A 24,578-nucleotide genomic window follows, 5' to 3' on the forward strand; every position below is an offset into this window, starting at 1 on the left:
TTGAAGTGAGCTTCAGGGAGAGCACTAGGGAACAATTGTCAAGAAAGGGGGGGGGGGGAATACAGTAGAACAGGAAAGAGTAGCTTTTAGAGATGAAATGGTTAAGGTAGTAGATAATCAAGTAGTTAAAAAGACGAGGGATAGTAGAAATCCTTGGGTAACAAAAGAGATGTTGAATTTCATTGATGAAAGGAGAAAATACAAAAATGCAATAAATGAAGTAGGCAAAAATAAATACAAACGTCTCAAAAATAAAATCGACAGAAAGTGCAAAATGGCTAAGCAGGGATGCCCAGAGAACAAATGTAAGGATGTAGAGGCGCATATAACAAGGGATACGATAGATAAGGGACATTAAAGAGACCTTTGAAGAAAAGATAACCACTTGCATGAATATCAAGAGATCCGATGGAAACACAGTTCTAAGCAAAGAAGGGAACGCAGAAAAATGGAAGGAGTATACAGAGGGTCTGTACAAGAGCGATGTTCTTGAGGACAATATTACAGAAATGAAAGACAATGTAGATGAAGATTAAATAGGAGATACGATACTGTGTGAAGAGTTTGACAGAGCACTGAAAGACCTAAGTCGAAACAAGGCCCCAGGAGTAGACAACATTCCATTAGAACTACTAATAGCCTTGGGAGTGTAAGGCCTAACAAAAGCCTACCATCTAGTGACAAACATGTGTGATACAGGCGGAATACCCTCAGACTTCAAGAAGAATATAATAATTCCAATCCCAAAGAAAACAGGGATTGACAGATGTGAAAATTACCGAACAATCAGTTTAATGAGTCACGTCTGCAAAATACTAACACGACTTCTTTACAGACGAATGGAAAAACTGGTTGAAGCCGACCTCGGGGAGGATCAGTTTGGATTCCGTAGAAATGTTGGAACACGTGAGGCAATACTGACCCTACAACGTATCTTAGAAAATACATTAAGGAAAAGCAAACCAACGTTTCAACCATTCTCCTACAGCCTAAAAGATCTGGAGTAACTATTGACCGTAAACAACGAAACGGGAACTTTTTTCCTATTCCTAGACTCAGTCATAGATAGCATCGTCAGTATTCTAAGAAGTAGAAGTATTGACACTGTTTAAAGTAACAAGAAAGGTGTGAAAATATTTCACCATTGCAAAGGACATTCGCCCTCCGCTTGCCGCAGCAGTGTGTATAAAATCTCTTGCATGTGAAGTTAACTGTACATACGAAATATACAAAGAGCTAGTAACATCTGAATTAAGCAAACACGAGGGCAATAATTGTCTGAAAAATGCGGATTTCTCAGTTGAAGCAGATCGTGTACTGTACTGCACCAGGGAACCATAAAATTCGTTTCTTCGATGCTGTTATTTTATCACGATCCAGTAGGTACCACGTCAGGATGTAGAGAGAGGCCATAGAAAATCAAAAGAATAAAGACAATTTCCAAAGAAAAAAAATTATTGAGATTATCCGTTTGTGGGCCTCAGAGGTCAATAACAGAAACGGTGCCAATACTCCCCCATTACGTGCCCCGTAAGACATGGCGGTATAGCTCCGCCATCTTAGGCTGCAACTCCAGTATGACGGCTGTCGCGATACAAGCTAGGAGGGCTGTCCAGAAAGTAAGTTACGATTGATCGCGAAATGAAAATCACAGTGAAAATCAGAAATGTTTCATTTGTAACAGTTAGCTACACCTTTCAGCTACTTCTCTACGTAGTCGCCGTTCTGACTCAGACATTCGTCGTAGCGTTGTACCAACAGTGCAATGCCCTCATCATAGAAGGCAGCCGCCAGTGCTTTGCGCGAATTCTCTACGCTGGCCTAAAGTTCGTTGGCTGTGCCAAAATGTTGTCTTCATAGCCAGCTGTTCGTTTGAGAAGAGATGAAGCCCAGTGAGAGACAATTACTGGGTGTATTGTGGGTAACCAAACATTCAATTGAAACAATGCAGGAACATCTTCATTGCCCCTGTAGAATGAGGCTGAGAATTGCCTTGAAGAAGAAACCGCACGACAGTTATGTAGTGTTGGTTGCACAGCTTCAGAGGAAAATTATCACCAGGCCCTCGTACTTGGCGGGAGATGGTATTTTCTATAACATCTTTACGCGCTCACTAAGAACTCAGGAATGAAGAGAGCGACATAATTCTACCTAGAGTCATACTAGAAACACTGCCCAACACATCGTTGCAAATCTTTATCGGATTTTCATAGTCGTTTCCATTTCGCGACCGATCGTAACTTTCTTTCTGGACAACCTTCGTACGTGGCAGCAACTGTGCGCCTGCCAAGTGGCTCCCATTTTCGTATAACTTAACGCAGTCCTTCCCTTTTCTACATCTGCAGTCAATACACAACGAGTGGTGCGCAACTCAGCAGCACTGCAGTCGCACTACTTCAGACATAACATTGAAAAGAATTCCGTTCAGTTAGATTGAATACAATTTATAACGTTGATTAGAAAAATAAAGTACTTTTCTATAAATAGCTCACGGCTGTATCCAGTTACCAAGAAAAACTCTTAATTTAATTAAAGGAGTGCGACTGGTGACTGGGCAGCCGAATGGCTACTGCCCTGCATTTTGGCACCACTGACGCCGTCTGCCTGGGATTTGCACCTAAAGGCAGTGGTACGATGAGGTCACGACGCGATTACTGCATGGATATATACAAACAGTCCGGTTTACTGTGATTATTAAGTCTGAAATTGTTGCTTGGGTCCTTATAGCCACAGATGGTGTACTGTGGTTTGGGAGACGAAACAGCAAGCATCGAATTATTCTTTGGACTACAGCCTAACGCAAATAAAATAAAATTCTCCTTGGACACAGATACCGGCGGTGAAACTTTACCTTCTTGATCTCTTTAAAAACGTGCTTTCTATATAAAAATCTTCTTTAGGCATCTACCTTTGTAAAATTCTTTAACTCGTCTAATCGATGTATGTACTAATATTTTAATTTAATGTATTACTTATTTATCTGACTTTACGCTTCATTTCATTTTCTTGCTCACCATTTCCAATTCATCCACAAAAATGAATTTATGCCACATTTAGAATGTGACATTTGGTTTACTTGTTTACTCCATTCTACCCAGGAGTGTTCTGGTTTTGACACAGATATGGAGAGCAATATAACCTTAAATTGAAAATATTACTATTATTATTATTATTATTACTTTTAGGATAAATATCCGAATTGAATTAGACTATAACGACATGGAAATCAAAGAATTTAAGTCTCAGACAAAGCTCTTTGTCCTATAGAGCAAGAACATTTTGTTGGTATCATGAGCAATTCAGCATAATTGTATTTTATTAATTAAGGCGGTATCACACTTCCACGTACTATTTTGTTAGTGACTATTTTCGGAAATTTTCTATCATTCCCCAGCGATTATCTGCATTGTAAGGTACGATGATAAAAGAAAGTGTCTTAAACTGGATTCCTCAACCCCCCCCCCCCCCCCCCCCCCCGAAAAAAAGTGGCGTTACTCCGTTACTACTTCTTGGCTCTGCATTGTTCTGAACTCTGGAGGAGCCAGATGTAAGTAATAATTTAGGCTTGTACCATTCTGTAGCGTAATTCACAGACAGTCGCTTCTCTTGTTACTTATCACTTATATTGTCCTCCAGTTTTACGTTATTTCTCCTAGAAATTGACAAATGAGCCTTTCAATATGCGTGCGTTCTAGAATAATAAAGCTACATATTAATGTTTAAGGTTAAACGTTATCCTTTAGATGTTTCGGTAAGAAATTATTAGTTATCAAAATATGGGTGGTAGTTACGTAAGGTTTCTTCAACCAGGCTCTTGAAGTATGAATAAATACACACTCTCATAATCTTGTAATTCTACTGCAGATTTGAAGAACATAATGGGGAAGTTTTGTGGAAGTGGTGACCTTCTAAAATTACTAAACCTATTCAGGATAAGCAACTGGGTAGGAATAACGCCGGTAAGCAGCTTAACGTTCCAAAAACAATTTGTATGAGGGTTTTCAACTTGCTCTACGGTACATCTCAGAAAGCAGCAAAAGCAAAATTCGCAGACCTACAATTCTAGGTAAAGATCTTGAAAAAGGTTTGGTTTCGTGTTATTTTGCTTTGGAATCGTGTTTCTTTTGGCTTACTCATAGGTACTTGTCAAAAATAGCCGTACAGTAGGCACAGATAAATAAAATTGAACACCCTTTGAATGATTCAGTTGCTGGGCGAAAGTAGGTTATTCTTTTACTTGAACGTCACAAAACCAAACTCTCAGAAAGAAAGTCTTGAAGAACATACTACAGCAGGGCTGTTGGTTTCACCAAAAGATATATTGAGGCATTCGATAACCTTATGAAAAACGTTATACTACGTCTACTTCCCCCCCCCCCCCCCCCCCCCCCCATGAACAATGGACCATGCCGTTCGTGGGGAGGCTTGCGTCCCTCAGCGATACAGATAGCCGTACCGTAGGTACAACCACAACGGAGGGGTATCTGTTGAGAGGCCAGACAAACGTGTGGTTCCTCAAGAGGGGCAGCAGCCTTTTCAGTAGTTGCAAGGGCAACAGTCTGGATGATTGACTGATCTAGCCTTGTAACAATAACCAAAACGGCCTTGCTGTGCTGGTACTGCAAACGACTGAAAGCAAGTGGAAACAATGGCCGTAATTCTTCCCGAGGGCATGCAGCTTTACTGTATGAATTAAATGATGATGGTGTCCTCTTGGGTAAAATATTCCGGAGGTAAAATAGTCCCCCACTCGGATCTCCGGGCGGGGACTACTCAAGAGGATGTCGTTATCAGGAGAAAGAAAACTAGCATTCTACGGATAGGAGCGTGGAATGTCAGATCCCTTAATCGGGCAGGTAGGTTAGAAAATTTAAAAAGGGAAATGGATAGGTTAAAATTAGATATAGTGGGAATTAGTGAAGTTCGGTGGCAGGAGGAACAAGACTTCTGGTCAGGTGACTACAGGGTTATAAACACAAAATCAAATAAGGGTAATGCAGGAGTAGGTTTAATAATGAATAGGAAAATAGGAATGTGGGTAAGCTACCACAAACAGCATAGTGAGCGCTTTATTGTGGCCAAGGTAGATACGAAGCCCACACCTACTACAGTAGTACAAGTTTATATGCCAACTAGCTGTACAGATGATGAATAAATTGTATGATGAAATGAAAGAAATTAATCAGACAGTGAAGGGAGACGAAAATTTAATACTCATGGGTGACTGGAATTCGAGTGTAGGAAAAGGGAGAGAAGGAAACGTAGTAGGTGAATATGGATTGAGACTAAGAAATGAAAGAGGAAGCCGCCTGGTAGAATTTTGCACAGAGCACAACTTTATCATAGCTAACACTTGGTTTAAGAATCATGAAAGAAGTTTTTATACATGGAAGAATCCTGGAGATACTAAAAGGTATCAGATAGTTATGTAACGATAAGACAGAAATTTAGGAACCATGTTTCAAATTGTAATACATTTCCAGGGGCACATGTGGACTCTGACCACAATCTACTGGTTATGTCATGTAGATTAAAACTGTAGCAACTGCAAGAAGGTGGAAATTTAAGGAGATGGGATCTGGATAAACTGAAAGAACCAGAGGTTTTTCCAGTTTCAGGGAGAGCATAAGGGAACAATTGACAAGAGTGGGGGAAAGAAATACAGTTGAAGAAGAATGGGTAGCTTTGAGGGATGAAGTAGTGAAGGCAGCAGACGATCAAGTAGGTAAAAAGACTAGGGCTAATAGAAATCCTTGGGTAACAGAAGGAAATATTGAATTTAATTGATGAAAGGAGAAAATATAAAAATGCAGTAAAGGAAGCAGGCAAAAAGGAATATAAACGTCTCAAAAGTGAGATCGACAGGAAGTGCAAAATGGCTAAGCAGGGATGGCTAGAGGACAAATGTAAGGGTGTAGAGGCTAATCTCACTATGGGTAAGATATATACTGTGTACATGAAAATTAAGGAGACCTTTGGAGACAAGAGGACCACTTGTATGAACATCATGAGCTTAGATGGAAACCCAGTTCTAAGCAAAGAAGGTAATGCAGAAAGGTGGAAGGAGTATACAGAGGGTCTATACAAGGGCGATGTACTTGAGGACAATACTATGGAAATGGAAGAGGATGTAGATGAAGTTGAAATGGGTGATACGATACTGCGTGAAGAATTTGACAGAGCACTGAGAGACCTGAGTCGAAACAAGGCCTCCAGAGTAGACAACATTCCATTGGAACTACTGACGGTCTTGAGAGAGCCATTCCTGACAAAACTCTACCATCTGGTGAGCAAGTTGTATGAAACAGACAAAATACCCTCAGACTTCAAGAAGAATACAATAATTCCAATGCCAAAGTAAGCAGGTGTTGACAGATGTGAAAATTATCGAAAAATCTGTTTAATAAGCCACAGCTCCAAAATACAAACACGAATTCTTTACAGATGAATGGAAAAACTAGTAGAAGTCGACCTCGGGGAAGATCAGTTTGGATTCCGTAGAAATACTATAACACGTGAAGAAATACTGACCTTACGACTTAACTTAGAAGAAAAATTAAGGAACGGCAAACCTACGTTTCTAGCATTTGTAGACTTAGAGAAAGCTTTTCACAATGTTGACTGGAATACTCTCTTACAAACTTTAAAGGTGGCAGGGGTAAAATACAGGGAGCGAAAGGCTATTTACAATTTGTACAGAAACCAGATGCTAGTTATAAGAGTCGAGGGACCTGAAAGGGAAGCAGTGGTTGGGAAGGGAGTTAGACAGGGTTGTAGCCTCTCCCCGATGTTATTCAATCTATATATTGAGCAAGCAGTAAAGGAAACAAAGGAAAAATTTGAAGTTGGTATTAAAATCCATGGAGAAGAAATGAAAACTTTTAGGTTCGCCGATGACATTGTAATTCTGTCAGAGACAGCAAAGGACTTGGAAGAGCAGTTGAACGTAATGGACAGTGTCTTGAAAGGAGGGTATAAGATGAACGTCAACAATAGCAAAACGAGGATAATGGAATGTATTCGAATTAAGGTGGGTGATGCTGAGGGAATTAGATTAGGAAATGACATACTTAAAGTAGTGAAGTAGTTTTGCTATTTGGGGAGCAAAATAATTGATTATGGTCGAAGTAGAGAGGATATAAAATGTACACTGGCAATGGCAAGGAAATCGTTTCTGAAGAAGAGAAATTTGTTAACATCGAGTATAGATTTAAGTGCCAGGAAGTCGTTTCTGAAAGTATTTGTATGGAGTGTAGCCATGTATGGAAGTGAAATATGGACGATAAGCAGTTTCTACAAGAAGAGAATAGAAGCTTTCGAATTGTGGTGCTACAGAAGAATGCTGAAGATTAGATGGGCAGATCACATAACTAATGAGGAAGTATTGAATGGGATTGGAGAGGAGAGAAGTTTGGGGTAGGCGTCAAGGGATCCCTATTTAGTACTGGAGGGCAGCGTAGAGCGTAAAAATCGTAGAGGGAGACCAAGAGATGAATACACTAAGCAGATTCAGGAGGATGTAGGTGTCAGTAGGTACTGGGAGATGAAGAGGCTTGCACAGGATAGAGTAGCATGGAGAGCTTCATCAAACCAGTCTCAGGAATGAAGACCACAACAACAACAACGTCTACTTTCAAGTGATATTATGTTTTCTCCAATTTAATGCCTTTTTCCAGTTTTGATTGTTGCTATTTTGCTGGGCTTTAGAAGAGATCCGATTTTGGAACGCTCTGAGTGAAACGTTTCTGAAAATTTTCTTCCATGTTATTTCTTAATGACGTTTTTCCAAGAGTAAAATTTAAAAGGTGCTTAACATAATAAAATAAATATTACATGCCATTAAAAACTATATTTCACTACTTTCAATTTTGTTAATTCATAAACCAAATGGGTGTCAAGTTTTGGGCACTTTCTATCACGTATAAAGCGTGAAATACAATACGTTTAGTTACATAAATAATGTTCTAACATTGTTTGTGCACATGCTCTATTAGTGCAATACATTTTTATGGCGTACCTGAATTTATGTTTGACTGTACCTAACAGATTTCTTTTCACATCAGATCAATATAAAAAACATTATTTCGCTATACTACGATTGCATTGGTACATTTAAATCTTGAGACAGACCATATGAATTACGAACAAATAACAAACAACTAATAGCGTCCATGAAATTTTTATCTATACAGAAATAAAAACGACAGTGGAGTCTTGAATGCACCAAGGCAATGACAATATGGTTAAACAGCTTATGTTGCAATGACCCAGATCTGTTATTTAGAGTAAAAAATCCAAGTACGCCATAAAAATATGTTCTATTACTGTAAACCGTGCACACCAAATGATTGAAAATTATTTGTGTAACAAAACATTTTCTGTTTTATGTTTTGTTAATGACGTTGTATCTTATTAAGTATGTAATCGATTGAGAATGAACCAAAATTTTCGAAATCAGTCACTAACAAAAATATTAAAGATCACTCTGACGGAAACCTAAATTAATAGAAGAGCAGGAAACATCTTAAGAGTCACGAAATAACAAGTGAGATCCGATACCTGACGCACTCGTTGTGCAAGAGGTTGGCTATCTATTATGAAAGTGTTTGTGTTGAGTTCTGATTTGGATAAATTCCTTACGGAATCAGCACGGGCTATTAACTAGTTCGAAACTTAAGCCAAAGTAGTTGTTTGTAGATGGCAACCAGGGATTGAACCAAAATATTATAACTGGTAGATGCTCTTCATGTAACAGAGGTCTTATTAACAGATTTGTCTGAAGGGTGCCATGAGCTGATCAAATTGCTCAAGTAAGTGGAGGATTACCCATCGTGAGATCGTACCCTATGGATCAGAGTCTGGTACAGACTCCAAAACTATTGTATTAGGTAAATCAAAGTACTACATGTGACACGGACGCTCTGTAACTGATAACATAGTATGGGAGACAATCCATGATTCAAACAAGGTTCGGTAATAGGTTCTGAATTGAGCTGTTCTGTTACACAACAAGTAGCTGAATCTGAAATTGTCTTGATTGCCAGATGGTGAGTAGCGTCTAAGAGTTTAAAGTATAATACCTATAGAAAGTATTCCCATCTGGGGGTGAACTGTAGTAAGTAATCTAACAGATTCCTTGGTTCCTCGTTTTGTTCTGACTATTCACTGTTAAGAATAGGTAATAGTATTTGCACTACTGGTAATTAGCTCAATTTGGTCTGACCTTGTATCTCTCTATGTCTTCCAGAACAGCTTCAGGACTGAACTCTGACGTCACAATGCATTTCATCCCGGTGCCCACACACCACACTGTGAACGCTATTCCGCTTATCCAGTAGAACCCCGTCGTGAATAAGGTGACGTCCTCTCCTCCATAAGGAGCACCGCTGCGACTGAAACAATAACACCTAATAACGAAGTGAACTGGATTACTACATCAACACCTTTTCTACGAGCTATGACCCATGAGAAAAATACAGATAAGTATTCAACATTCCATTACTGTAAAAGGTGCCATGTAACAGCTGTCTCTCAGGTATATTACAAGGCTGAGTCAGCTTAACTAAGTGCTAGCATCAAATCAAGATAGGGCAATAGGATTTGTTGAGCTTGAAAAAGCGTATGTAATGTAAAACTCGGCAAGATGTTCGAAATTCTGAGGAAAGTAGGAATAAGCTACTGGGAAAGACGAGTGATACACAGTATGTACAAAGACAAAGAGGTAATAGTAAGAGTTGAAGACCACGAACGAAGAGGTCAGTATGATAGCACGTAGTCTTTTGGCCCTGCTATTAAGTCTACCCATCGAAAAAGCAATCATAGAAATAAGAGTGGTTCAAGAGAGGAATTACGAGTCAGGGTGAAAGGTTATCAATGATACGAGTCTCTGATGACGTAGCTAACTTCGGCCACACTAAAAAAGTGTTACAAGATATTTTGAACGGAATGAACAGTCTAGTGTGTACAGAACGTGCGTTAAGAGCAAACCGAATAGAGACGAAAGTAATGGGAGGTGGCACAAATGAGAGCAGCGAGAAAGTTGGTGATAACGACGTAGATGATGTTAAGAGATTCTGCTACAATGGAAGCAAAATACTAATGATGGAGGAAGTAAGATGGACATGAGTATCAGACAAGTACAGGCAAAGCGGACATTCATGGCCAAAAGAATTCTACTGGTATCAAACGAAATCCTTAACTTGAGGAAGAAATGTCTGAGAATGTGCGTCTGAGCACAGAATTATATGTTGCTGAATGGATAGCGGTAAACCCAGAGAGGAAGAGAATGTAAGTATTATTTTAAGATGTAGCGCTAAGGACAAATGTTGAAAATCAAGTAAAACTGATACCATAAGAATCGAGGAGCCTCTCCACGGGTGGCCAGTATATGTATATGTATATATAAAACAGTGACAAGAAGGAGAACTTTCTGATAGAGCATGTGGTAAAGGATCAAGAAATAACCTCCTTGGTACCAGAGGGAACTGTCAAGGATTAAAACTGCACGAGTAGACAGAGTAGATCAATCAAATACTTGAGGACAAAGAGTGAGCGTGCTACTATGGAATGAAGGGGTTGTTGCAGGTGGAGAATTCATACCGAGTGGCATGAAACCATTAAACAGACTGATAACTCAATAACAAAAGTTACCTAAACGTTTAGAGTGCTTCATGAGAGACCTCATTTCACTGGAAAAAAACTAGAACCCGGACACCGTTATTCCCCACCAATAACAAACATGGAACCAATTACGAACGCAGTGCAGAGAATGTGAATCATTTTTTCCTGTCTGTTGGAATTCATGACGCAGAGACTCCATGTGAAGATGAACACTGTCTCTACTGAAGAAAATATGTCAAATTCAAAGGAACAACACTAAAACAAAAAAATACTAAAAAATGTTAAACATATTTTTCTAGTTGTTTCTGCAAGCTATATCAAGTGAGTATAGTTTACAATAAAAACTGAACACAATTACCTTGTAGAATGAAGAATCGTTCGGGAAGAAACATGTTGTTTTAAAAGTGGAAATATAATTTGACATCAGGAAGATAACTTCCATAATGCCCTGCGGATATGTATTCAGTTCTGAGTGCATATGAAGGACAGACCGTATTTCCAACCTCCAGTCTGGACATTCTGATGCACAATTATGTAATAGACCGTGGCCTCGTTAAACAGATGGACTACTTTCCAGTTCTGTTGTATACTCTTGGAGTCAGACACAGTCACCTTCGTTTGAATCTCACAAATGACATCTGCTTATACAACACATTAACTGCAATTTTATGAAAGCATGGTTCGAAAGAAAATATAATTAACACACCTAGGCAAAGTGAGTCTGCACAGTTCAAGTAATATGGAGTCTTTAATCAAATTCTCATTCGTCTTATATTTAATTTCGGTCACTCTGGTATGTGTGGCAAATGTAATAAAAATGCAAACATTCGTTTACTTGTGTCTTCAGTATCGCAATGAAGATGGCTCTGGTTTACATGCATTCTCATGTTCTACTATAGGTCTGTCTACTAACAAATTTGATTTTTATTGCTGTTGCAACACTCCACATTTTAGGGAACTCACTAGTTGAAAACTGACAGGACCGACAGTGTTTTTAATATAATTTTCACTGACAGGTGTCATGGAATAAATGTTTCACATATTTTCTTCCAAAAAGGGTTATATCCAGTACCTTATGCGTCTGGATCGAGTTCATTCTTATTTGGAACACGAAGGCAAGTTTCCTGAGTATCAACATGTGTTGGCTATAATCTCCTTGCTCCAGTAGGAGTGGAGTTATGGGCAAAATGCGATTTATTCAGTTCCTGCCACCTTGTCAGCCCTGTATAGCAAGCATATTGCGTTGGAATAATATCACCAGATCACCTTACAGACTTGCTTTGCAGAGTAGTGTACACATCAGTGGCAAGAAAGTGTTTTCCAGCCCCTGACCTGTAGGTAACATTGCAAGCCAGATGTGTGTTTTAGTAGTATTGGAATTGAATCAAAGCATCTGAAATGTGGTGCTGCAGAAGAATGCTGAAAATTAAGTGGACTGATAAGGTTCTCTGCTGAATCGACGAGGAAATGCATACATCGAAAACACTGACAAGTCAAAGAAACATTACATTAGGACATGCCTCATTTTATCAGGGAATAACTTCCATGGTATTTGAGGAAGCTGTATACAGCCAAAATTGTAAAGGAAAACATCGGTTCAAATACAGTGAGCAAATTGAAGACTTTGGCCTGCCTTATTGACCTTCATTACTGGGTGGTTTACACACGAGGAGCAAGAAATGATTTCAAGCACTGACAAGTAGGATTGTTTGCATGACAGGCTCGTTTTGGGATTAGTGTTAGGCTGCTTTATTATCTTGTTTCATGGCAGCCAACATGTCATGTGACATGTCATGTTGGCTACACAGCGTGAGAGTTGTGTTTCAGTAATATACAGCTGCCTTATCAACATGTACTGCACGATAGCCTACACATCAGGTGCAATGTATGGTTTTACGTCATCTGATATGTATTCTTTCTTCCACAACAGGTGTGTTTTCGGAGTAGTATAAGGCTGCTTTATGGAACTTCTTGCCTTGGGCAAAACACTGTTCTTAACCCCTCTTAGGCTTCTCTTCATAATGGGTCTGAGTAGGGTTGACTCTCTTCATTAATGGTGTTTTGGAAGAACTATATAACTATATAGCGTTTCCCTCCCTACATCCTTTTGACTGCTCTTCTTATGTGCTCCCTCCTACTCCATCTCTCTGTCCATCTCATCCACTACCCACACCACGCCGACGGGCATGGTGTGGGGAAGATTGAGATGGGTAGTGGATGAGATGGAGAGAGGTAGAGTAGGAGGGAATACATAAGAAGAGCAGTCAAAAGGATGTAGAGAGGGAAACACTAACGGGACATGAGGACATGGGCAGAGTAGACGCACAGAGATTTAGGGGTAGGAGGAGATGGACACAGAAAGAGGGGAAGAGGGGATGAACAAGCACATAACAGGAGAATGTGGATTAGGAGAGAAGAGAGGAGAAGATAGACCAGTAGGTGGGAGAGTATGGTCAGAGGGAGAAGGAAGAGATGGTCAGAAAGATGGGTGATAAGGATATGAGCATAGAGAGAAGGAGGACAAGACAGACAGATTTTGGCGTTGAGTAGATGGACAGAGAGAGGAGGGAAAGTGGTCTCTGAATAGTGCAGGGGGAGATGGAAACAGAGAGGGATCAGGCAGACACGAGGACGAGGAGAGAGGGGAAGGAGAAGACTTTCAGTACTAGGAGGCTGAAATAAGGAGTTGGGGAGGTTGAGATGGGCAAAGATGGGTTGACGAGGAGATGCAACATGATAGGACAGAGAAATTATGTGTATATTATGTACAACATAAAAAATGAATATCAGTACTGTGGGGTTCTTTATACATAGCTGTGATAGGAATGGAGTTACAGTAAAGCATTTTTCAGTACCTGTCACAAAGGCTATTGTCCACTACATGCTTGTGGGAATAGTTTCTAAAAGTTTTACTGGCCTGTTTCTCAGGAATTGCACATGTGAGTAGGTATAACTGGTTAGCCAGAGGAGGGAATGTTTGGAGGTGGAGACAAGATAGAGAGAGGCAGTCAGGAGGAGATGGATAAGGTGATAGGGGTCAAAAGGAAATGGACAGAGAGAGAGAGAGAGGGATAGGAACAGATGGATGGAAATAGTATTTGCTGAGATGGAAAAGAAAGAGAGTGGGGAAGGAGATGGAAACAGAAGGCTGAAAAGAGAGGGAGAAGGAGTAGATGGTCAGTTAGGGAAAGGAAGAGGAAGCGGGCAAAGAGAGGAGGAGGAGATTGACAGAAATAGAGTGAGAGGAAGTGACAGAGGGAAAGTGGGGTGGGGGGATGGGAGGGACTAGTGAAGAGGGCGAAGGAGGTGGACAGATTGAGAGGGTTGAATGCATGTTTTCATGTAGTACTGCCATTTCATGCAGTGAGTTAATGTGTGGATGGACATTGCTGACGATAGAAATCAAGTGAAGATCGATAGTGCGAGAGTGGGGAGAAAGAGGCAGACATAGATAAAGGAGACGATGGACACATTAAGAGGGAGAGGAGGCATTGAACTTACAGATGGGTAGGAAGTGAGAGATGGAGAGAGATATGGAGTACGAGACAAACAGAAAGATCATGGAGAAGGTGGTGCAAGAGAGGGAGTGGGGAGGAGGAGAGGGACAAAACAAGAGGGTTAGGAGATGGAAAGAAGTATCTTGAGGATGCTGATAGAAGGCAGTGTGAGATGTACAGAGAGGGCAGAAGAAGGTATTGGCAGATGGAGGTGTAGAGGGGGTGGTGGTGAAGGAGAAGGATGAAGAGAGTGTGAAGAAAGAGGTATCTTGAGGACGCTGATAGAAGGCAGTGTGAGATGTACAGAAAGGGCAGAAGAAGGTAATGGCAGATGGAGGTGGAGGGGGGTGGTGGTGAAGGAGTAGATTGGAGAGAGTGTGAAGAAAGTGAGAAGCAGGAGGCAGGTGGAAGGTATAGATGAGGGAGTGGGGAGTGTGAACGTCGATAATGAAGAGAAAGATATGTACAGGTGAGTGGAAGATATGAGTATGACTGGGGAAGAGGGCCACAGAAACTAGTCAGAGAGATGGAGAAGTAGACAGAGAGACAGACAGAGAGAGAGGGGATGAAGAGAGGGATTGAAATAGGGGCATGAGGCAAATAGGAAGAGGTGGATGCAGAGTGTCATAAGGAAAAGATATGTGCAATATATGTGTCAAACGAGTATGCGAGTGAAACTGCAGGGGAAGGCTACTTAGATGTAAATCGTGAATCTATCAAAGGAAGGAAAACCTCTACTTATCATGGAGAAACAGAGATTATGACAAGGTTAAATGATATTATAATGCTTACTGTGCTGTTTTAAGGAAAATTCCCTTTGTATCTAGTGAAAAAGTGAATTTCCCCAGCAACAAGAAAACAGTAAATAAAATGAAGCAGAAAAATCTAATCAATCAAATGGTTTAATTTCTTTACTAGTAAATGATTAACTTAAAGTTTCTGTCAGTATTAGATAACACACATACATTACGTTTTTGAGAAAAGTATTACAGTGTAGTTTCATGGAATTCGAACACATCATAATATCAACACTTTAAAAATAAATTTACAAAAATTTGTAATAGTATTTTTTTAGATAGTCTGATTATTGCAACATTTTTTCTAGAAACTTGAGGTAGATCACGTACAACTGACTTTGTAACCACCTAATACTGAAAGACATGCTCAGTACTAAACATTTAGGACTTAAAAATCACAAGTAATCGATAAGGCTATGTTGATCTTGACAGACGGCACCACAATACGGGAATCACTAAACATGAAATGATTATGGTTTAGTATGTTTTGCAACACCGCTAAGATTTTTAGGTGAAATATGAAATTCTAGCACCAAGGTTGAAAAACTGGGGAAGTGTAAATACATCTAGTTCCTGATTTGTAAGTTACTTACATGAGAGAAATTAAATTGTACCATTTTGTTAATTAACTGAAGAATTCATTAGTGGCTTACCAGTGAGTTTTGTCTTGAGTTCTCCATTCCTTATATAATTAAATGATATTCTAGTTCGAATGTCAGAAGAAACTTTTTGTCCTTTCATCATGACATGATTATACAAATCTCAATTATCTGCATGCACCAAAAGTTGGATTAGCATAGAATACTAAGTGAAATTCAGTTTGTCGCTTACAATTCCACCAGTTACAAAAAAGAAAAACGTCCCTTCAGAAAATGAAGTATATTATCTACTATTCGTTAAATCCTTGGGACTGCTGAGGTGGAAGTGCTTTGCCTAGAATAACCAGGCACCTTCGCTGAACTGAGTTTGTAGTATGCATGTTTATTGGTAGAGATGATTTAAATGTATGGAAGCTAGTTAACTCTGCCAATTTCAATTCACAAATAGTATATGGAATAATAGCTTTGGGTATAAACTTAAAGGGACAGTGTTTTAATTGTAGAGAAGCGTGTTGAAAGTAGTATATCAGGAGTTAGTACTGGAACATTCTACAGTAATTTCTTCGCCTAAGTCTATATACACTGCAGTGCGAAAGAAACAGGTACACCTACTTAATTTCGTGTAGGGCAGCCGCGAGCACCCAGAAGTGCCGCAGCACGACGTGGCATGGACTCGACGAATGTCTAAAGTAGTGCTGGAGGGAACTGACGCTATAAATCCTGCAGGGCTGTCCGTAAGAGAACGAGGTGTTTGCAGACTTGTCCTGTACAGCACGTTGCAAGGAATCCCAGGTATGCTCTATAACCTTCATGTCTGGGGATTCTGGTGGACAAAGGTAGTGTTTAAATTCAGAACAGGGTTCCTGGAGACTCTCTGTAGGATTTCAGGACGTGTGGGGCGTCGCATTGTCCTGTTGGAATTGCCCAAATCCATCGGAATGCACAGTAGACATGAATGGATGCAGGTTATCAGATAGGATGTCTACTTAAGTCTCATCTGGCAGATTCGTATCTAGACGTATCAGGGGTTACATATCACTCAAACTGCACACAGCCTACACGATTACAGAGCCTCCATCAGCTTGAACAGTCTCCTGCTGACATGCAGGCTCTATGGATTCATGAGGTTGCCTCCCTACCCGAACACGTCCATCCGCTCGATACTGTTTGAAACAAGAGTCGTCAGACCAGGCAAATATTTCCAGTCACCATCAGTCCAACGTTGACGGGCAAAAGCGAGGTATAAAGCTTTGTATTGTGCAGTCGACAAGGGTACATGAGTGAGTCTTCGGCTCCGGAAGCCTATATCAATAATGTTTCGTTGAATGGTTCGCACACTGACACTTGCTGATGGCCCAGCATTTAATCTGCAGGAGTTTGAAGATCGGTTGCACTTTTGTCACGTTCAACGATTTTCTTCAGTCGCCATTGGTACCGTTCTTGCCGGTTCTTTTTCCGGCCGCTGCGATGTCGGTGATTTGATGTTTTACCGGGTGCCTGATACTCACTGTACACTCGCGAAATTGTCGTACAGGAAAATCTCCACTTCATCGCTACCTCGGAGAATCTCTCGTGTTCCGACTACAGTTCCACGGTTTAACGTACTTAAATTTTGATAACCTGCCATTGTAATAGCAGTAACCCAACTAACAATTCCGCCAGACAGTTGTTGTCTTATATAGGGGTAGGCATTGCAGTATTCTGCATGTTTACATTTCTCTGTGTTTAAATGCGCATGCCTATATCAGTTTCTTTGGCGCTTCAGTGTAAGGTGTATATTTGCACAAAAAATAAACTTTCTGAATATTATTACAGTCTGTTGTTTAACTAACAATACCAGCCAGTCACTGCCAATCCATTCTTTGAAAACCACACATTACTAGCATTATCTGATTCAAGTTTCAGATGATTCACCCTCTATATACAAATTTGCCCAGTATATATGTCGTTGTGGGAACTATTCAAAACACGATATCTTGTAAACGACTCGCTCTTCAATCTTGGAACAGACAACAATAACACTCTAATGTAACATACGCTTATTTTTAAATGTTATTTGCAATTTTCCGTTTAGAAATGTGTACGTCTGCGCAAAAAATCACTTCCATGGATTATTACGATCCGTTTGTTGGATAACAATACGAGCATCTGACTACCAATCCGAAACCGCACTTCAATAGTACTTTCTATTACTGCAATGTTTACGCCGCAAGTTACATTTGAAATAACACTCTCATTATAAGTAATTCTCGTTTCTCAGGAAACTGTGAGAAACGTTAATAGGACCAAAAACATCCTCTAGAAAGATATCAGGGCGTTACCATTTGGATAGAAACGAATCGGGAATCTTCCTGTACATGTATTCAGCAAGTACTTCCAAAGATTTTACTTCAGAGGGTGGCCGTAGAAAGACAAGGAGATTTTGCTTTTAGGTAATACTGCCAAACAAGTTGTTAGATAGCTGGCAAGTCATTTCCAAATATATATTTTTTATTTTATATTATCAGAACTGTAGTAAGCGACGTTGCCTGCCATACTACAATCTTTAACCACTTTTTGTTTAATAAGATTTCCAGCCAAAGTATCCGACGGATATGTTTTTAACTTCAGGGCCGCCTTCAAAGGGAGCCATAACTATTACGTCGCACTGTCACAGCATACGAGATTTTGAAATACGATCCCTGGAGGAAACGCCGAAGTCGGCGAGGGATAGCAAATTCCAAATTAAACGGATGTTAGTTTGTCCACGGATCGTACGCAAGATGGTTCAAATGGTTCAAATGGCTCTGAGCACTATGGGACTTAACTACTCTGGTCATCAGTCCCCTAGAACTTAGAACTACTTAAACATAACTAACCTAAGGACATCACACACATCCATGCCCGAGGCAGGATTCGAATCTGCGACCGTAGCAGTCGCGCGGTTCCGGACTGCGCGCCTAGAACCGCTAGACCACCGCGGCCGGCTGTACACAAGAGTTGTGCCCCCGGACAACTAGTGGCTGACCATCATTTCTTATAGCATGTCGCTGAAAGACTCAGGAAAACCGGTGGCACATGTGCGGCAAGCCACTGCATCACAACAGTTAGAATTACAAGAAAAGGATTTCCTGTGGTTCCACGATTCCCTTGTTCTCGGGATATTCGTCTGTGTCACTTCCTTACATTCCGCCCAGCATAGAAACCACTTGAAATGACGCCACTTCGATACTTTGAATGATGTCCAGCGAGCTTTGTCTGTTTCCATTCTATATTACCACCAGAAGAAAGCACTGCGGATGGACACGAAGATGCTTATCGAGAATGTGAAACTCCATCAAGCTCACGAATGAAACAAATTCTGTTTCTCATAAAATGGATTCGCAATTGCGAATAAGGACTGGATCAGCCGTAGCATGCCGGTGAATCGTGCACAGATATGCAAATGACAAGGCGACTGCTCGCGATAAGCCAGAAATCCAGGTTCGTTTCAGGGTCATGGACAAATTTTAACTGTCGTCATTCCGTTCTACAGATGATGGTAGTTCTTATTAGAAGTAGCGAACTCATTTGATGTGCTTCGTAACGGCTGTGGTGGCCGCAGTGGCTGTTTCATCTGACATGCATGGATGTCTGAAGGTATTTTGCATCGTAATCAGAATAACAGGCAGTGGAATATCGTAAATTCCGTTTCTGCAAGCACTCGAATGCAGTCTGTTCTTACACCCACGTATATTCATTTTGTGTAATAGAGCAATGCATTGGCATCCAGCTTTCACCCGATTTACGAGAAACTTTGCAGAAAACAACTGATGTCATTTGAGGTGTATCGAAGAAATTCTGGCTCTAAGCACTATGGGACATAACGTCTGAGGTCATCAGTCCCCTACAATTAGAACTACTTAAACCTAATTAACCTAAGGATATCACACACAGCCATGCCCAAGGGATGATTCGAACCTGCGGTCGTAGCAGCAGCGCCGTTCCGGACTGAAGCGCCTAGAACCACTCGGCCACAACGGTCGGCGAAGAAAATTTGTTGACTAATGTAAGTCTACGACCTATTTCAGCAACCAAGAATGTCAATTTCCTCATATAGCTGTGTTATAAAATTTACTGTGAGTTATGTAAAATCGATTTCGAGATTACACACTCCTTTCACAGGGTAGAAAAGGGGTCTAGTCACCAGATAAAAAATTAGATTATCATAAGTACCACAATCGTTCACCTAGAACAGGAATGCACTATCATTGAGTCAACCAAAGTTCCATATTCAACGGCCAACACAGTAATCTGCAGGAGCAGGAAGATGACTAATCTATCTGTCACCAAGGCAAGGGTAAGTAACAGAACTGTCGCGACTTGGTACTGCAAAAGTTAGTGACGATCACAAGCGGACACAGATTGAATCTGGTGGTGCTACAACGGATATGTATATCAGAAATGGATCTTACTTGCAAACAGCCATCGCAGGGTACGAGAAATGATACAAATCCGTTCAGAAGTAGGGACAGTAATATCATAGCCCCATTGCACCACTGTTGCCTGAAATTCTAATTGATATCGAAACAAAAGTAACATCGAAACTTTGAATGAATTTGGAAGAAGTCAACGGTGACAGTTTCAGTCATCTTTTTCAATGCTTGCAATTTTGTATTACACCCACCAGACTAATTTGCAAGAAAATTAAGATTTTTGTTTGTAAATTTTTGTTTAATGCTATGGTTTAACGACAGTCTTAGACGTGTTTGGTATTTCTTACTATTATGACATCATATTTAATGAAAAGCTTATTAAATAACATGTGATATGTTCCTTGTGAATGTAAATTTCGTATGTCCTTGTTTGCTGTGCAGTTCCACGAGTTAGATTCAGCGAACATCGGAAAGGGTGTTCGTCCTTTGCAGTCACTGGCCGTTTTCCTTGCGGATGAGTTTACGTTAGAGTACGATGACGACGAGAGAAGGGAGGGGATGAAACTCTGTGAAGGCTCATAGCCAGCTCTTCCCGAATAGCACCTGAGAGGTCACCTACCTCAGAGACCTCATACGACGGACGCATTACCATCAACACATAGTGTCACAAACTTTCACTTCATAAGACTCTGCTGAGAGGTTTGGGATTTTACCCAGAAGACTGGCGATTCTACTGGTGAACACTAAATTTTTCCAATCCTTGGCGGTGTGGTACAGCAATTAGTGGTAACAATATGAAAGAAGAAACAATCTGGGTTACAAAACCTCTGTGTTCAGAATTTGATATTGACATCGATTTTAAACACATGAGAAAGCGCACCTAAAATACCTCCTTGTCGAGCTCCACCATACATGCGTGCGTTAGCGACCTCGTCTACAGAGGCGAGTTCTCTTTCCCGGTCCTCTAATCGTCGAGATTCGTGTAGCACGTACTTCCTCTCGTCGTGTCCTTACCAGATATGCGGTGACATCCTCATCCATCCTTACTCGATACGCGGCAACATCCTCATCTATCCTTACCAGATATGAGGCGACATCCTCATACAATAAAACGGAATCCTCGCACAAACGAAAAAATGGCTGACATCGAAATAAGTGTCCAAGGAGTAGAGAAGCAACTGGAATCACTCAACAGAGGGAAGTCCAATGGACCTGACGGGATACCAATTCGATTCTAGACAGAGTAAGTGAAGGAACTTGCCCCTCTTCTAACAGCCGTGTACCGCAAATCTCTAGAGGAATGGAAGGTTCCAAATGGTTGGAAAAGAGCGCAAGTAGTCCCAGTCTTCAAGAAGGGTCGTCGAGCAGATGCGCAAAACTATAGACCTATATCTCTGACGTAGATCTGTTGTAGAATTTTAGAACATGTTTTTTGCTCGAGTATCATGTCGTTTTCGGAAACCCAGAATCTACTCTGTAGGAATCAACATGAATTCAGGAAACAGCGATCGTGTGAGACCCAATTCGCTTTATTTGTTCATGAGACCCAGAGAATATTAGATACAGGCTCCCAGTTAGATGCTAATTTCCTTGACTTCCGGAATGCGTTCGATTCAGTTCCGCACTGTCATCTGATAAACAAAGTATGAGCCTACGGAATATCAGAAAAGCTGTGCGGCTGGATTCAAGAGTTTTTAGCAAACAGAACACAGCATGTTGTTATCAATGGAGAGACGTCTACAGACGTTAAAGTAACCTCGGGCGTGCCACAGGGGAGTGTTATGGGATCTTTGCTTTTCACAATATGTATAAATGACCTAGTAGATGGTGTCGCAAGTTCCATGCGGCTTTTCGCGGATGATGCTTTAGTATACAGAGAAGCTGCAGCATCAGAAAATTGTAGCGAAATGCAGGAAGATCTGCAGCAGATAGGCACTTCGTGAAGGGAGTGGCAACTGACCCTTAACATAGACAAATGTAATGTATTGCGAATACATAGGAAGAAGGATCGTTTATTGTATGATTATATGATAGCGGAACAAACACTGGTAGCAGTTACTTCTGTAAAATATCTGGGAGTATGCGTGCGGAATTATTTGAAGTGGAATGATCATATAAAATTATTTGTTCGTAAGGCTGATACCAGGTTGAGGTTCATTGGGAGAGTCCTTACAAAATGTAGTCCATCAACAAAACAGGTGGCCTACAAAACACTCGTTCGACCTATACTTGAGCATTGCTCATCACTGTGGGATCCGCACCAGATCGGGTTGGCGGAGGAGATAGAGAAGATCCAAAGAAGAGCGGTGCGCTTCGTCACAGGGTTATTTTGTAACCGTGATAGCGTTACGGAGATGTTTAGCAAACTAAAGTGGCAGACTCTGCAAGAGAGGCTGTCTGCATCGCGGTGTATCTTGCTCGCCACATTTCGAGAGGTTGCGTTTCTGGGCGAGGTATCGAATATATTGCTTCCCCCTACTTATACCTCCCGAGGAGATCACAAATGTAAAATTAGAGGGATTCGAGCGTGCACGGAGGCTTTCAGACAGTCCTTCTTCCCGCGAACCATACGCGACTGGAACAGAAAAGGGAGGTAATGACAGTGGCACGTAAAGTGCCCTCCGCCACGCACCGTTGGGTGGCTTGCGGAGTATAAATGTAGATGTAGATGTAGAATCGAGCCTACATAGATGCATCTCACAGTGTAAATACTTTGGAGGCGCAAATGGAATGCTATAGTTTTGCAACCTAGATTGTTTTTACTCTTTCATACTGGTGATCAGGAACTTAACGCCCTTCCTTTGCCGGCCAGCGAACCGGCTTATCTCCGAGTTGAGCTCCCCCATACACCCGTGCGTTAGCGACCTCGAATACAGATGTGAGTTGTCTTTCCTAATCCTTTAGTCGTCCAGATCCATACAGCATTTATAACACAACATGTCTAGCCTACTGGCACGACTACCGATAATCAACACTGCTCAAGTGTATGGTTAATCGACTTACTTGAGAATGTGGATTAATAGAGCAATATTGCGACGAGGTATCCGGATGACCTTGGGGTGTCCCGTGGTCCCAGACGTGAGGAGTGCGACCGCTGGGCTCATGCCGTCTCCCTGCAGCCCCTGGGCACTAGTCAGCAGCACCTGTTGGGCATCAGGTACGGCCTTGGCGGTCCCCAGTACCAGGAGTGGGCAACCAGTCGGCCTGGCGGCTGAAGCGGACTCGGTGGTCGGCGGTTCGCACATCACTGCTGAGGGGTTCAGCTCCTGTAGCACTCGGCGCAGGCTCTCTACCACAAAAAGGAAACTGTTACACCGCAGATATCCACGGTAATGTCAAGAAGCATGAGGAACCTACTACACTGAGTACAAAAGTTGCCTTTAATTTTGAAAAAGTTTGATGTTCACCTATCTATACAAAGGTGAAATATGAACACAACTAATCTTTGGCTGTAGCATGCTTAGTACCACAAAGATTTCATATTAGCAATTTTAAGAAAATGGCTTTCATTAGAATGCATGGACCAGAAGGGGGAAAGGGACGAATATCTGCGTTTATCTTCCATCGACGATGAGGTCATCAAGGCAAAATAGCTCGAGAATAGCAAGGAGCACAGTATACCATTCTGGGCCCAAAGAAGCCTAGGCATCCCTGTGATACTTGAAAGGGCTATTAGACATTTGTTTAGTTTCAGTGGAGATGAATATTAATTATTTTGTTTGTTTCTTTGATCTTTGATTGTATGCAGTAGTGTGTGCGATGACATTTTCTAAGGACCCATCCAAGTAATCACTACTGCCGACTTTAGGTAAAAACGTGTCTGAAATGAGCATCAGACGATATCGGATTTTTGAAATATTAAAGTACGAAAATAGCATGTATAACCATTTCAGAAGGAACACGAAGTACAATAATTGGTTCAGCAGATGTGTGCGCGACACAGGAATTTGGAAAGTTGGATGTCATTGCACTAGTCACTCACTTGCACTACACTGCGCAATGTCATTTCAGTAGACTGATTGTAGTCAACTAAAAAGAGCAAACAACAAAATTATTGAAAAACTATACATTAGTAATGGCTCTACCCACTACATCATTAAAAATATGCTGCGATGTCACAGATCTTCTCCAACCTGGATATCACACAATGTTACCCCTGAAATAAAAGGACATCATTTTGAGAATCATTAGGATGTCTGTGAATACAAGTCCAACTTTATAAGACTAAAGACGGTGGCTCGATAAATTGTCACAGTTGATATGTTCTGGTATGCAATACTTTCAGTCGAAGATCAAAGAAAGGTCAAGAGCAATTATTGCTACTGAGATTCAAGAAAAATCTTACAGCTTAGTCTCTTTTGGGCCTGGAATAATACATTCTGATTTATGTGGATATGCCAAAAAAAAAGTGCATGTTGTGTTGTGGCATTCTGTTATGTTATAATATTGTGGGACAACACACAGTCGTATTAAGTTAACGACCTTCCTTTTCAGAATCTAACAGGTCCTCCTTACTCGAGTAAGCTAGCACAAAATAACAAAGGTGTACTGCGAATCTTGAAAAAGTTTTGGAGTGTTGTGAAAGAGAGAGAAGTGGTCCATAAGTCGTTATGCAATCTGCCTAAAAATTTTACTTACGTTTCAAAACAAAGGTCGAACTTTGAAGCGCTA

General features: G+C 40.9%; 1 protein-coding gene across 1 annotated transcript in view; it reads right to left on the reverse strand.

Annotated features, from left to right (window-relative positions):
• LOC126278591 (uncharacterized) overlaps positions 1-24,578 on the reverse strand; it is a 91,891-nt gene that overhangs the window by 40,819 nt on the left and 26,494 nt on the right. Inside the window, exons 3-4 of the mRNA XM_049978803.1 lie at positions 22,911-23,196; positions 9,224-9,392 (exon numbers count right to left, since the gene is read on the reverse strand). Of these exons, the coding sequence (XP_049834760.1) occupies positions 9,224-9,392; positions 22,911-23,196 (455 nt within the window). The remainder of the gene's footprint in view (positions 1-9,223; positions 9,393-22,910; positions 23,197-24,578) is intronic.

Source organism: Schistocerca gregaria, chromosome 6 (assembly GCF_023897955.1).
Source record: "Schistocerca gregaria isolate iqSchGreg1 chromosome 6, iqSchGreg1.2, whole genome shotgun sequence".
Taxonomy (NCBI): domain Eukaryota; kingdom Metazoa; phylum Arthropoda; class Insecta; order Orthoptera; family Acrididae; genus Schistocerca; species Schistocerca gregaria.